Source organism: Sebastes umbrosus, chromosome 10 (assembly GCF_015220745.1).
Source record: "Sebastes umbrosus isolate fSebUmb1 chromosome 10, fSebUmb1.pri, whole genome shotgun sequence".
Lineage (NCBI taxonomy): Eukaryota > Metazoa > Chordata > Actinopteri > Perciformes > Sebastidae > Sebastes > Sebastes umbrosus.
This window is the reverse complement of record NC_051278.1, coordinates 12573633-12588729: the sequence shown is the minus strand read 5'-3', so window position 1 is coordinate 12588729 and position 15097 is coordinate 12573633. Positions and strand designations below refer to the sequence as shown.

Genomic DNA, 15097 nt, shown 5'->3' with positions numbered 1-15097 from the left:
TTCACCTCTTTGTCCCCGTGACGCCTTCGCAACACTTCATCCTGGCTCTCCCCGAGAACTGGGGACGAGTCTGAAACAGAAACAACATTACGCCGTGAAGCATTTTTACTGTCAACCTTGAGGCAAATTCAACTCAAAGAAGAAAACTTCTCAAATATAAGATGATGATATTGCAGTCAACTCCTTAATTCCAATGAAGAGGATCATCAAAATATACAATAAACACAGCTACGCATGCTTTGAATGAACACCATAGTCTCTGCAACATTAAAACAAAAAGCACACACATCCAAAAAGCCAAATGTATTCCCGCATGCACATAGGAATGAACACAGAGTGATCCGATGTGTGTTCATGAGAAAACAAATGCAGGAAAGTAAATATGAAACCTACTGGCCAAAAGAATAAACATGACATTGTGGTTTTACTGATCAACCAACCAGCACCTTTTATTATATTAGCTAGATGCGTTCATGACTTAACTTGTTCCCCACCATAGATGTTTCATTCTGTGTCCCAGCAAGGGCCACAAATAACAACTATCAATGTTTCAGGTTTGTGTCCCGGCTGTTATGTAAAAGAAATGAAAGCAGGGAACATCCTGTCTGGCTTAAACAAACCTTTCATGGTAATAGAATGAAAGATGGCAGATGTAGATTGTTCCCAAAACAGAAAAAAACCCAGATACAGACATGGTGAGACATCAGTTTGAGGGAGCGTATGCAATGTTATATCGATATATCCTGCGTAAACATTACAGAGGAATGCTGGGGATTGTAGTTTAAGGTAAAGCTTTCAAATGTGCAAGGACAATATTTGACATCTCTGATTGTGGATCATAAAAAGTCATGTTTCATCTACATTTATCCCACACCATAATGATGTAATAAAACGCAGAATTCACTCTGTTTCGATGCAATGCTTATGCAGGCTCTAGCACTCTTGCATACAGCTCAAATCTGATGTCACGAGGAGATATATATACATTACCAAAAGCTGCCTGAACCTCCTACAGTCACTGAAGTGTTTTGATGCGTTTGAGGGACTCATTCACAGTGAAATGGGAGAGCACCAAACAGCACACTGACACAATGAGATGGAGAGGCTTCCCTGTCACTTTGTAAACACACCACACAGACTAGAGATGGAGGGTGGCGGACGTCGCTTTGTGGACAAAAAAGGGACACAAGGTGAAGAGAGAGAGTCGAGATAAATGAGTGACCACAAAGGGAGGAGAGAGGAGGGTGACAGTGGTGAAGGGATGGAGATAGCCACCTCTGCGGTGAGCTGCCAGCGGCTGCAGAAGGTTCCCGTTGGCGTCCAAGCCCTGCCCGTTACTGAGGTGGTCGGTGGTGCTTCCCTCCCCGTTACTCAGCCTCTCCAGGACCTCCAGGGAGGACAGGCGCTGAGGGATCAGAGGTCTGGGCTCAGGAGACAAAGTGCTGAGCCTCTGGGTGTCCACTGTCACCTTGGTGGCGAGCATGCTCCTCCGAGTTTGGTGGGACTGCAGGTTCTTTCGTAACCTGAAGGGAGCGGGGCCCATGAGGAAGAGGTTCCCAGGCAGCGTGGTCTTCTTCTCCAGAGATGGCGGCCTCTCCTGTTGGGTGGTGGCCTGCTGCCTCTCGTGCCTGAGGATGGTGGTGAAGCGGGTGTAGGAGGCCGGGCAAGAGCCTTTGCATTTGCTGGGTTTGAGGAGGAGTTGGTGGTTCAGGTGGTGCAGGAGGTGGTGGTGATGGTGGAGATGGTTGTGTTGTGGGGGGGATGCTGTAAGCAGTACTGAGGGGCTCTTTGATCCACCGACATGTTGGTGGATCAGTTCTGGGGTACTTTTACTGAAGATCCGCTCGACCTCGGCCTCGGTGTTAGTGGGGGACTCAGTCCTGACATGGTGTCTGTCCTCTGAGGGGGAAGCAGCATCCTCCACAGTCAAACCGCCCGCTGATGAGGCCTCCTCTCCACAGCCCTCTGCCTCCACCGGGGAGCAGGCATCCATCTGGGTGGCGTCAGCTACCAAAAGGGACTCCGCTGACACTGCAGACGCCATGTAGAGGTGGGCGGGGCTGTGGCCGGGGCTGTGGCTGTGGCCGGAGTGCAGGGTGGGCAGGGAGGAGGAGCGGCTGGGCGCCGGGCTGGACCGCTGTATGATCATTTCAAACTCGCTGACCCGTGACAACACAGCGTCCCGTGGAATGTTACCCGCCTCTGACCTCTCGCCCCCGTCGGCCTTTGACTTCTCAAAAAGGGAGGTCAGGCTGCGGACGCTGCCGTGGGGGCTGCAGCCGGCCGAGTTGGGCCGCTGGATGTGATGCATGGTCCTGTACAGGCTGGAAAAGTCCGATGCGCTCCTCCTAATTGCAGGGGAAGCATTCCTGAGGCCGTCCGCACACTCGGTGCCACAGCTGGAGTCTGAATGTTGCCCACTCTCCCTTTCCTCTGCTCCAGCAAAGTCTGTGTCACACGGCCCCGTGTACAGATCCTCACAGCTGTGGGCTTTTGGGTGCCTGACAGCGTGAGTCCTGCTCTCCTGACTGTCGCCACTGGGCGGCAGCAGCTTGGGTTTGAACTTAGAGGGCAGGATTTGAGGTATGCAGGCTTTGGCAGCAGATAGAGGCTTCATACTCTTACACTGGTTACCTATTGCATTACTGGCAAGAACTGATCGACTATTTACAGAGGAGCAGGGTGAAATTATATAGCCATTCCCACCTTTATAATCCACTGGCAAGCATGCAGGACAACAGAATAAACAACATATTAGATTACAATGGTCACAGGTTCACACACACTAAAACAGAGTCAGGCACATTTCTAAAGTAAAGACCAAGTTCCATTAAAAGTAGATGAGAAGCAGACTTGATGCATTGTGCATCAAGTAATAGATGACTGTTATACTGACGGCATGTGAAGAATAATGCTTTGTAAAAATGGAACAAGGGGAAATTTACTGTTTAACAGATTATTGCATTATAAATATCACTGTAACAGAAACATAACAAGTGGAACATAAAGTATTAAAACAGCAATATGTCATGAAATGTTATGTGATGTTGGAGGTCATAAAGGAATTCTTAACACTGACTGCAGTATCAAAAACAAAAAGATAAAAAAAAAATTTAAGTCTTTCCTGTTACCTATTTTGCATTCATTCATTTTTCTCCCACATGACTGCTGTCTGTCTCGCTTTAACCTCCCACATACAATATATTCCTCGTCTACTTTTAGCAATCAGACAGGCGGCTGCGGTGATAAACACCCTATGGCACCCGTGTTAATACACTGCCCCCCTACACGGCTGTAAATAAAAAACAACCTGCCCAGAGATAAGTGACTGTCAAAGACCTCGGAGAAATACTGGCGTCAGTTCCTGGCTACAGTACGCTCGTGATAACACTACAGATGCAACCTGGAAGTGACGCAACACTTTCACGTGCTGCGAGACACTTGTGTAGCATGAGTGACCCATCTGTCACATTTATATCTACCAGGAAAAACACGCTGAGGAAATAAACTAGATATTCTGTCCACGGGATGTGGCAAGCAAAGAGTCCTGGCTGCTGAAAAGCCCTCGAGGAGGCTCAGCTCTTAGAAGATTAATACAGATATTTACTTGTTTCATGAGCACAAGACAGAAACACATAATGAAGTGTTTGTTTTCTAACACTTTGTTTTATGTCTTTGGGCAGGAGGCTAATGAAGGAGCTAGTCAGTTGACTAAAATGCCATTTACTGCATGGGCCCACTACTCAACTGGGTAAAAGTTAAAACAATGTCTGTTCCAAGAGTCAATATATTAGTTACTATAGTGGACATATGCAAAACTTTAACTGTGAGTGCAGAGTTTCTAAAGTGGCATCTGTTGCAGATGTAATGACATGTTTGGGGTCACACTGTCCCTTCCTTTCTCTTCCTTACATCTCGTCTCCTCCCCCGGCGTTTCTCTCCATGTGCGCAGGCATTCCAGCCCCTGACCTCACACTGACAGCTGACTTCCTCACGCCTACCCGCCCTCCGTGTCCCTCCTGTTTATCTCACCCCTGTCTGTTTATCTCCCTCGTCCCTCCTCATCCATCCCCTCTCTGGCCCTCCGCTCCCTGGCGCTGGAACGCTCTGGAGTCTTGCCCTAAGCCTGCCTAGCGACTGGCGGTTCACAACTGGAGCAACTCTCCAAGGTTAGCTTCCATCGACTTAGCGAGACAACCTCACTCCCTCCGTATGAGTTTTCCAAAGCAGATGGCCAGTGATGAAAACATCCATGGCATCAATAATAAATCAAAAGCTGCTGAGGGGGAATGAATGCTGGTGATTGGCCGATGCTGTGAGGTCTGGGAGCAAAAGAAAACTGTGTGGATTCCAACAGAAAGGTAAACGGAAACACATGTATCCCTGTCTGACACTTTGAACATCCCGTCTGTAACTCATTGGTTCTGTCTCAGCAGGAAAGGCCTTTAATGGCCTGCCGTCCTGTCTAGTAGCCCCCACATCCACATCCATAAACATACACACACCTGCCACACATATAACGTGGCTGTTATCCTACCTTTAGAGGAGGAGGAGCTGGCTTGGCGCTTGTTTAGGGCCCGTAGACCTTGTAAGGGAATGTCGCCGCCCTCCAGGACACTCCTGTAAACATGGCGGTCGCATTCTGGAGCCCCGGGCTCGCTCTCCGATGATCCTCCGTCCTTCTCCACCTCGCTGTGTCCAGACTTGCTCGAGGAGCTAGACGGAGGAGAGAGGAAAGCTAATTGAACACAGTCACATTCAGAGGAGTTGTGTTTTTTTATGATAACCAGAGGCACGCAAGTTGGGTAATGAGCCGTCATATGGTTCTTATTTAGTATATCTTGAGGTAATTCCTGTCTGTGCAGACTTGTGGGAGACAAAATAATCAGAAACAGAAAAACTTGAGAAAGAAAGTGCAGAAGTTTGGAGGCTGATGTTGAGAGAAGCCTTTAGTAAGCTACCACACATATCTGGGCATTCCAGAGAGGCCAACAGGACACATTTCTATAAATATTCCCTGAACATTCCCACATGGTGCATCAGCTCCTGCCATGCACCTGTACAACTGTCAGGTTTTTACTCTCCTTCACATGCCGCTCACGTGTTACTCACGCTGCTCCTCTATTTGTGCAGACAAACACATACACAGTGTCATCTAGGTGAAATAAAAAAACACCATACAAACCCTTTTCACCAGTGTTAGGGAAAAAGAGGAGCGTATTTTCCAAAATTACATCTGCAGAGTTGCCAAGTCAGAGTTTTACAAGCTTGCACAAATGTATGGATACATTACTCTCCTTGTTCACTGCCTCGACACAAAAAGCTCTTTCATTGCTGCGTGCACTGCTGACTGCAGAGAGCCGTTAAAAATCATGTTGGTTCTAGGTTACTCACAAGAATTCACATAAATGTTATACAGGAAATCTGCAGGACAGGAGCCATGTGAGATTTAATATGATCTCGTGGGACGGTTCTGGTTAAATCAACAGTCAGTACGCTGCCCGAGAGAGAACCTTTGACAGGTTAACTGTAATGTTTATCTATTTCCCTGGAATGATGAGGAGCTCCTTTAAATAACAGTTACTGAGCATGTACTACTGCATCAATGGCAGCTCTTATTGTGAGGCTATACAAATGATTGAATTTATATCAATCTTCCATATCATGCATGCACACACAGTAGGTGTCTAACTGAGGTCTGAAAAGACAACTAATGATGCCACACTGGCACATATGGCTTTGCATTTTACAATCAAATGATATCTTTACAAGAACGCTCTTCAAAATGTCTCTGATTTCAAACAGACCCCAGAGAAAAGAAACATCCTGCCCTCAACATATGTGCCTTTGAGGGAAGTCAGTTTATGACTTGAGGTTTCCTTCGAAAAGTTTTGGGTGAGTGAACTTCCACCACCCCTTCATCAGGACCCTCTTACTTTCTAAATTAACAGCAAATCAATGGATTTAAAAGTTGGATCGGGAAACTCTTTTCAAACACTTGGCCACGATGACATAATGGTTGTAGCAGATGGAAAAGTTCTTAGCAGAAATGGAGGGAGGAAGTTTATTTTCCCTGAACTGTAGCGCGAGACAGAAAGTCCTAAGCTCAGTCCTAAATTCTTTACATTTTATTACACAAACAGAAATAGAAGATGTCAATCTCAGCGGACAAAAACAAGAAAGATCAAGGGCTCGGTAAGCTTTGTTTCAGTGACAGCTAGCATCCTCTTTCATAATCCAGGAGCCGCTCTCAGTTCTGTACACACACCCATTCAGAAGAAGATAACGGTTTTTAAGTTATGCAGCAGCTGGTCGAGTTCCCTCTATCCCAGTGACATCCAGGTTGCTGTCTTTAAATAAATCACCACATAGCAGCCATGTCTCCACACTACAACCACCCACCCCCCCTAAAAAACACCATGAAATACGGACAGAGGACACACTGTTCTGGTTGCTTTTTGCCTTATTAACAGGATCTCCTCAGGAAGCAGGAGTCCCCCCGCTGAGGGTGGGCGAGCTCTACAGGGTGGAGAAATCTCTCACTGACATTTATCCCCATAACATGCCCTAAATAATCATCAACATGCTGGAAGGAGGAAGCAAGATTGAAAAGCACGAGTGCTGGAATAAGAAGGAGGAATGGACTTACTACTGCTGCAGGTCGGAGGCTGTTTCCAGGGGGCTGAAAGAGGGGGCACTCTGCAACAAACCAAACAAAGAAGTCATTGATAGATCCACAGGAAGGTCTCCTCCAGCTAGAACAGAGGCAGGAGCATTAGCTACGCTCAGATTCTCTCTTCTTTTCCTCGCTGGCGTTCACTGGCTGGTCTGGGTTTTTGTCTCGAGCAGCCGGGGTTCTGAGCTTCACTGGACTGGGCTTGGCATGGAGGAGTAAGCGTGTGTTTTGGCCTGCATGCAAGTTGGGGGAAAACAAGCGGCAGTGAGGAGAGTGGAAGTGGGGGGTGTGTGGGATGGGAGGGGGGCGGTGAGCGGGTGGGCGTGCATGGGACAGGGGGCGCCCATGCGGGGAGGGGGCTGTCATAGACCCAACCAATGAGCTGCTGTCTCCCAGTGAAGCCGTCTCTTTTGTCTGGTATTGAGTCACTCTCATTACCACTGGACCAGACCGGGGGACAATTAACCAGCTGGTGGTGCGAGCAGGCCGAATTACACACACACACACACACATACACACACGCACACACGCCCACGCATACACACCCACACACACACACACGCATTCACACCCACACACACTCACACTCACACTCACACTCACACTCACACACACACACACACACTGACAGAGTAAATGACAATAAAACATTGTTGAAACAGATCATTATAACAATGCTGTAAAGACAAAGAGCACAAACATAAAGGCAGAAATAAATAAAGTGAGAGCACAGAGTGAGTGAATAATGTTTAAAGGACTACAAGAGTAAAAAGTAGAGGGTATTTAGAGGCAGATATTATCAGTGTGGTAGCACCCACTAGCATTTTGAATGGTTTAGAGCCAACTAATTTTAGCCCACTGTTTCTGTTGCTTTCCTCTTTTCGGACGTCACAGCAGGTAAAAATAACAGAAGTGACACGGGCACTATGAATAAGAGCGCAAGTGTTGTTTGCAAATACGATTGCACAATCCCCATCCCAGCCAGCCTGGCCCTGCTGTTAATACCACATCCACTTCCCCACGGCGCGGCCAAGTCTCCGCTTCCACACACACCGACGGTGATGACCAGACAAGGAGCATTCTCAACAGCGACACTTGCCACAACATGCCTTTGCACTTAGTTGCCAGGGCAGGATGATCATTTATAACCTTTCAGAATAAATGCCTATCTTTATAAGAACAGAACATCAGGCTGGCAGGTCTATAGTCTCATCTATTTATAAAGCCAAATGTTCCATGTCGACTCGGGGGAACACGCCAGTGTCATTGAATAATCTGCAGCTCTTCCTCGCTCCGCCTCAAATCTGATATCAGGGGGAGAAGATAGTGTCCTCTTGCACCCCTGGGTAATTGGGCTTATACACACACAGCATCAGTGGAAAGTAAACAGGAAACAAGCATGAAGGCTTATCTGGGGTAAAGGAATGGAATCTTAATCTGGTTATTTACAAGACGCCTGATTAGTGTCACTTTATGTGAACTTTTCTTTACATAAAAGGGTAAAATTGTTCAGTTCGAAACTAATCCTACACTGATTTCACTTAACATCACATTACTCAGACACTTTTTTTATCCAGCTTATGAAATAAAGGGGCAAAAGAGAGATGCTAAAACTGCTCTGACTCATCAGATAAACACACACATAGAGCAGGGGTTCTCAAAGGTTTTGGGGCCAGGAACCTCTTACAGGGTAGAACATGTTTTTCAAGGACCCCCTCATTATCGTAACACCGATTATTAATCACATCAGAGTTTCTATTGGCCCAAAGCTAACGTAATATCTGTCGATTTGGACTTTTTAATGATACAGCACAATTTCATCATTTATAACACATTATTTCGCGGACCCCCTGACAGAATGCCACGGACCCCTGGGGTTCCCCGGACCCCACGTTGAGAATCAACGACATAGAGGATGAAACTACTTGCTCAAAGCAGTAAGAGTGTGACTGAAGCTGTATATGGACATGAATGATGGCCTCGGTGAGTCAGTGGAACACCGATGACTGCGTTTCTGCAGAATTTCATGTGCATGTTTCCTAACAGGTGTCCCCGGCTACTCAGAGCCGCTTTCATATTCAAAATAGCAATCATGAGTAGGTCATGGTAACATGAATCTCATTCTTTCCAGCACCTTATTTGTGTTGATATGTCCTCATGAAAACAAACAGCTCCCCCAGTGTGAAGGGCCTGTTATAGCCATGAGCGCCCCTCGTCTCATCTCCGCTAAATGCTTAAAGGTAAAGGCTAAGTGTGTAACAGAGGTTAAATATGAAAGCACAATGAGCTGGCGGGCTTACGGCGTTGCCTCCTTTAGAATATGTCAGGTGGCGGCGTGGGGGTATATGTAACTCAGCGCTGAGACAGTGTGGCAGCAGCCCCCTCGTCAGCATATGCTCGACAGATGGAGTCACTCTGTCGGTCGTAGGGGGCCAAAACGCTCTTCCTGACCATAGTTATGTGTGGAATTCCTGCTGCAGCTAGTCATGTATATCGATGAGCCTATGTTTGACCGTAACTGTCACTGGGTTTGTTTTCAGACTCCTCTTGAACCCAGAACATGTTAATATTAATCAAGAGGACCATTACTGTAATTAAACACAGGTGTCACTCTGACTCTACCTCTCCGTTAAACTATGGGTGTCTCTTCGCTGCAGCTTCTCATCTTCTGACTGGAAAAAGAAAATGTGATCACTTATTACCAGTTTTGGCCACCTTATCTAGCAGAACTCTTGCATCTTCATACTCCAGCTAGAGCACTGTGTTCGACCAATCAGATGCTCCTAGATGTCCCCAGAACTAGACACAAAAACAGTGGTGACCGAGCTTTTGCGGTGGCCGCCCCTAATCCGTGGAACAGCTGACCTTTTCATATTAAAACAGCTCAGACTACAGAATCATTTAAATCCCTGCTGAAGCGACTATTAGCTACTATTATGGGCACATTATGTTTATTGTTTTCCTTTGTTCTTACTGTTGTTTGCTTTGTATTCATTTGTATTTCCTGCCTGTTCATGACTTTGGTCAACAGCGGTTGTTTTTAAATGTGCTATACTAATTAAATTTGACTTGACTTGACTTACTCAGTGGTTATCAGGTGACTAGGAGTGGCCACTGGTGGATGGGTACTGATGATTTGACAGGACGGGATAAAGAAGAAGAGGAAATAGTGCCGTCTTGTAGGATTATCTAATGTATCACTTTCACTAAGCCTGCTCTTTAGAGGTATTTAGTTGACAACTGGCTAATTAGCGGTGTGAAACCACAAGAAGACTGTTATACAGATGTGGATCAGAGGAACCAGATGATCTTGAAGAAGTTTCCCTTTCTCATAATACTACAATGGAAACCGCTTTATAGTGATCACAATTACAGTGATCAACCGCTTATAGTGATCAAAAAGCTTGGGGCAGAATCATTCCTATATTAATGCTGTTTAAATAATTTGCTTATAGTAATGAAGTAGTCCGCTTACGTGTTCATTTTGGGGTCTTTTCATACAACATATGGAATTTTTTTTAAACTACGGTAAGTCTATTTATTTTAAATTTTCCTCCCACCTTACTGTATTTTATGAATACGTTTTCAAACTCCGCTACCAGTTTATTTTCAGGCCTGGCTGATGTTACTGTATTTGTAAACAGCACTATACTGTTTTAGGCTATAGCCTGATTATAATTTGAACTACAGTAAGTTGTATTTTCTATACAGTACTGTACTGTATTATAGTGTATTTGAATTATTCACAGTAGGTTACAGTAATTTAATTTGTACAGTTATTACTGTTAATTGAAATGTGTTTTAAACAGCTGTACTGTATTTTGAAAGTCAGTAAAATTCAGTAAATAATGAGGCTGTCCGTTTCATTACTTTATATTCATGTAATAAACATACAAATGTCAATTACATGATGATCTGCATGAGAAATAAAGAAAAATAATTTAGTTATAATAATCATCCGTTTATAGTGCTCAATTTGACCTGGACAGAAGTGATCACTCTGAGAGGTTTCCATTGTACTTCATTAGTAGAAGTGGTTCTCACAGCACTTTAGAAGTTATTAATAAGAACAAGACCTGACTGGACCAGAGCCATGAAGGCCTAGCCCTGAGCATTGTGTTTTTTTGCAGACTTCCAACCATATCTCTCCTCCGGTAATACCGAGCGAGTACTGATATGTCAATCAAACTCCAATGAGCCACAGTGTCTGGCTGGGCCTTAAGGTCAAATACTGCGCATACCAGGTGCAGCTTTAGAAGTGACTTTGACATTAAACAGGAGCCGGTCATCGAGCCCAGATCATCTGGCAAACATCCAGGCTGCCATGAGACAGAGTCGGCCGCCTCCACCGCTAAACCTCCTCCGCATATACCCTAACCTGGAACGGGAGACCCTGCCCCAGCGTCTGGCTGATGCTAGGACATGACCTCATGTCGTAGTCAGTGGTGCCACCTCATATGATCCAGGGTGTGGCGGCGGCGTGGCTCTGACTGACAGAGAGCGAGGACAACCAACATCTGTTTGTGGGCGGACAGTGCCACGCTTGTCTGGTGCCAACTAAGGCCCGAAGTATGGATTTGTCATGACACTGTATACTGCTTCAACATGCCTGCACCCGCTTGGGTATTTTTGGTAAATATACCAGATAGCAGACGGGCAGCAATTATTATTTCAAGGGCCTTGGATCATCCTGGAGCCTGATGCTGGTGAGGACCGCAGCCTCTCCAGGTGGAGAGTGACGTCTGGGTGAATCATCCAGCTCAGGCCTCACTTAGTTGGCACATCAAAATGAGCACAACAAGGTCGGCCTCTTGGGTGTTGACATGGAAGAACAGAACAGGGATGCTGCCACGGCTGGCAAGAGATCGCCTGTTGTAAAGAAAATAGGATGGTGATAAACTCACAACATCCCTGTGATAATTTAATTGACCCTTTATCATGGGCACCTGTGCTATTACTAGAGTATAACAAACCCTAATCAATAATGAGCCTTATTAAATATTAACTATCTAAAGGCAAAAGCCACAGCTAGTGGTCAGACAGTTTTCAGTTGTCTGAGCTGATTGTGCTCACTCAGCATCAAACAGATACAAATAAATTGCTGAGATACACATTTGAAGAGGGCAAAAATAGATCTCAGTTTACTATTTTAGACACTACAGGGGATGAAATCCTTTTAAATTTGCATGAAGTGATGATGAGGAATGACAGTAGCTATATAAAGCGTTTGCTGCAGATATGATTGCTGATATACGTCCAAAAACAGTAAACATTTAAAGTAAACAAAGAGTATATGATGAAGAAATAGGACTCATGGTAGTAAATTTAGTTCAAGAGGAAACACATTTTCCTCGTACACATGCTGTCACATAACTTTTTATGTGCCGGATAAATTAAACAATTATTCAGTACAATATCGCAAGTGAAAGTGGGAGTAGAAACCGGAGTAGTCATTATAGACAGACACAGTTTGTTTAGGCATTACTTGAACATGGATGTTATCACATGCAATAAAGTACAATATACTGTCACTTTAAAGACAGCGACCACTTACCGATTTGTCAAACTCCATCTCTGAAAAGAATCTATACCAAGGCTCATTCTCTATATCTACATCTTCTGGATTTACATCCTGAGTCTACAGAGGGCATGGCAACGAGAAGAGGAGGAGAAAGACAAAGAGAAGACAGTTCAGACAGCACAGAATATACACACACCACGGTAATGAGATATTGGGGATTGAGCCCGTGTTTGTACCCAACACCATAAATTCAGCTATACTGTAGGTGTTGTCATTGGAGAAGGAACCTACTGACTTCTTTATGGCTAGTAAATTAAAGGATGGGTTCGCGTTTTTCAAGGCTACCTTAAAGGAACAGTTTGATACTTTGGCAAAGCTTATTTGATTTCTTGCAGAGAGAAAGACGAGAAGATTGACACCACTTTCATGTCTGTTTTTTTTGTCTCCAGAGCTGCCACTTCTATGCAGGGAATCACAGACTTTGGTATATTGCTGTCAATGTGTTCTCACTTTGACTCGGCACTGATCTACTGTGTGCACGAATCCCTTCTCCAGTGTATCTCCAATGACTTTAGAAACGTCACTATTTTTGTGGATTTTATTTATCATAGTCTCTGTGTTCTCTTCAGCCCAGATGTCAAGCAAACATCATGTCAGTCCTCTAACACTCATGTTGACCTGTTGTTTTCCTGTGTCTCAACAAATGCCCGCACAGGCGAGACCGGTTTCTCGCAAGACCGGTTGTTTTGGTCCACACCAGAGCATGATTACTGTGTCCACAACTACTCAAACAAACTGCACCCGAGTTCAATTAAAACAGGCTAAATGTTGGCTTGTGAAAGCGCCCTTAGAGTGACAGTCTTTATGCTAAGCTAAGCTAAGCGGCTGCTGGCTCTAGCTATATATTTAATGGACAAATGTGAGAGTGGTATCAATCTACTCATCAAACTATTAACAACAAAGCAAATACAGTGAGCAAAGTGTCAAACTATTCCTTGAATATAATACTCAAATATTCATATGTACATAAAAAAAATTACCAGTCACTGTAATTGTTTGTCCTACACATTAGTGGTGAAAGAAAATATTGATACACATGAGTATTGTGATATCATGTTTTGTTATCGATTTTTAATTAATAGTTTACATGCAAAGATTCGCCGCAGACAGATTGCACAAAAAGTAATGATGATGAATGCTATGATGTTGGAGGGATTGCGATAAATGCAGATCCTACTGTTCTGATTGCATAAAGTTAAAAAAAAAAAAAAAACGCAATATATCGCCTTACTTACAGAATCGCAATATATTGGATGGTAACCCTGTATCATGATATGTAGCCTATAGCCAGACTATTGCTAATGCACAGCCCTAATATACATAATGTTATTATCCTTTCACTGCAGTTCAGCAAGGAAACACTGTCCAATTAAATACAAAGAAGGAATTGAGTCCTATAAAATACTTTAATTTTGGTAGTTACTCATTTGATTTGACTGCTGAAGCTTCATATTAGCCTCAGTTGAACTTTTGAACTCTTTCAATGCAATTAACTTGACCAGTATGGACAGGAAGTAGATTTTCAGCCAACAAAAACTATTTCAATGTACATAACAGCATAGGGGTATTGCATTAAAATAGACTGGAAAAAACATCTCTTTTACCCCACAAGTGCTGTTATTCAAAGTGAACAACATATCTATTGTTTTCATTTTATTCTATCGAATCAACAGACACACACCGACGACGACCAACAAAACATGCACTTTTTGTAGATGTAATATAATCATTAAAATATATATTATGTATAAGGTCTAAAGTAAGTCAGTGCCAACACAACTTTAAGCACCAGAGAGTAACATGAATAGACCTGACGTAGAAAATGAGCAGCTAACGCGACAAGAACACTGAGGTTGTGATTGAAAAACAACAGTCTATTATTTCACAGTGGATGAACTGGAGCGAACTCTCTCTAATGAGTGTGTTTGTTGCCACTGGGATCGGGCCAGATCCTGTCTAACGACATCTACTAGCTTGATATAATGGAGCATCAGACAAGCAATAATGACATAATCAACTTAATCACAGTACTGATCACCTCCATGTCCTCTTTTATGTAAGAGGGAGACCTGAGAAATTGAAATGCAATATGTATTCTCCTTTGGTAAATATTGCAAAGTAGATCTAGAGAGCAGCTGACAATTATCTGTTATATGTAACAAAGCACATCCTCAAAAAAACAGCCCTCAAGGACACCGAATAATGCCGCGCCGTTTGATTGAGCACAAACTGCCACAGCTAGAGATGAAAGTAGGGACGAGAGCGTTACACTTCCCCCTCAAGAAAACACACACACAGGATCCATGTATTGTGTCTGCGTTGATTCGGCCCAATAACCTTAAATTGAAGACGGGAAGACAATGGCTATCCTTGTAAGTGATCCTCCCCTGCCGCCCAAGCAGGATCATCTGTCACCGCAACAGGACACCCTCCAGGAATGTGGTGCACATGGCGATTCAGGCTACACATACAACGCCGTCCGAGCTGTTAGTGAAGCTGCCACCCGGGAGCTTAGATACAGAGGTGGTGAGTGGGGGTGTGCATGGTGGGTGGAGAGTGGAGAGTGGGGGACAGCTTACACAACATGCACACAGAAAGGAAAAGACAGAGGGAGAGAGAAGGAGAGAGAGGCAGACAGGCAGGCGGCTAGCATACCGTTCTATCCAGCTTCAGCACCGACGATTTGCCCGGCTCGTACTCAAAGATGCTCTTGGGCTCGGCGCGGTACTTCCTGGTGTCTACCTTTTTATCCGGGGGCTCCCACTCGTTCCTGTGGAGAGGCGGGTGTCAGGGAGGGGTGGGGTGTGGGATGGAAGAGAGCCAATCCTTATCAAGTAGTC

The 15097-nt window shown here is 44.6% G+C and overlaps 1 protein-coding gene across 1 annotated transcript in view; it reads right to left on the bottom strand.

Moving 5' to 3' along the window:
- LOC119495947 (sorbin and SH3 domain-containing protein 1) overlaps positions 1-15097 on the bottom strand; it is a 94291-nt gene that overhangs the window by 10598 nt on the left and 68596 nt on the right. The window contains exons 16-21 of the mRNA XM_037782889.1: positions 14913-15027; positions 12231-12314; positions 6650-6699; positions 4538-4716; positions 1276-2718; positions 6-70 (exon numbers count right to left, since the gene is read on the bottom strand). Coding sequence (XP_037638817.1) covers positions 6-70; positions 1276-2718; positions 4538-4716; positions 6650-6699; positions 12231-12314; positions 14913-15027 — 1936 coding nt within the window. The remainder of the gene's footprint in view (positions 1-5; positions 71-1275; positions 2719-4537; positions 4717-6649; positions 6700-12230; positions 12315-14912; positions 15028-15097) is intronic.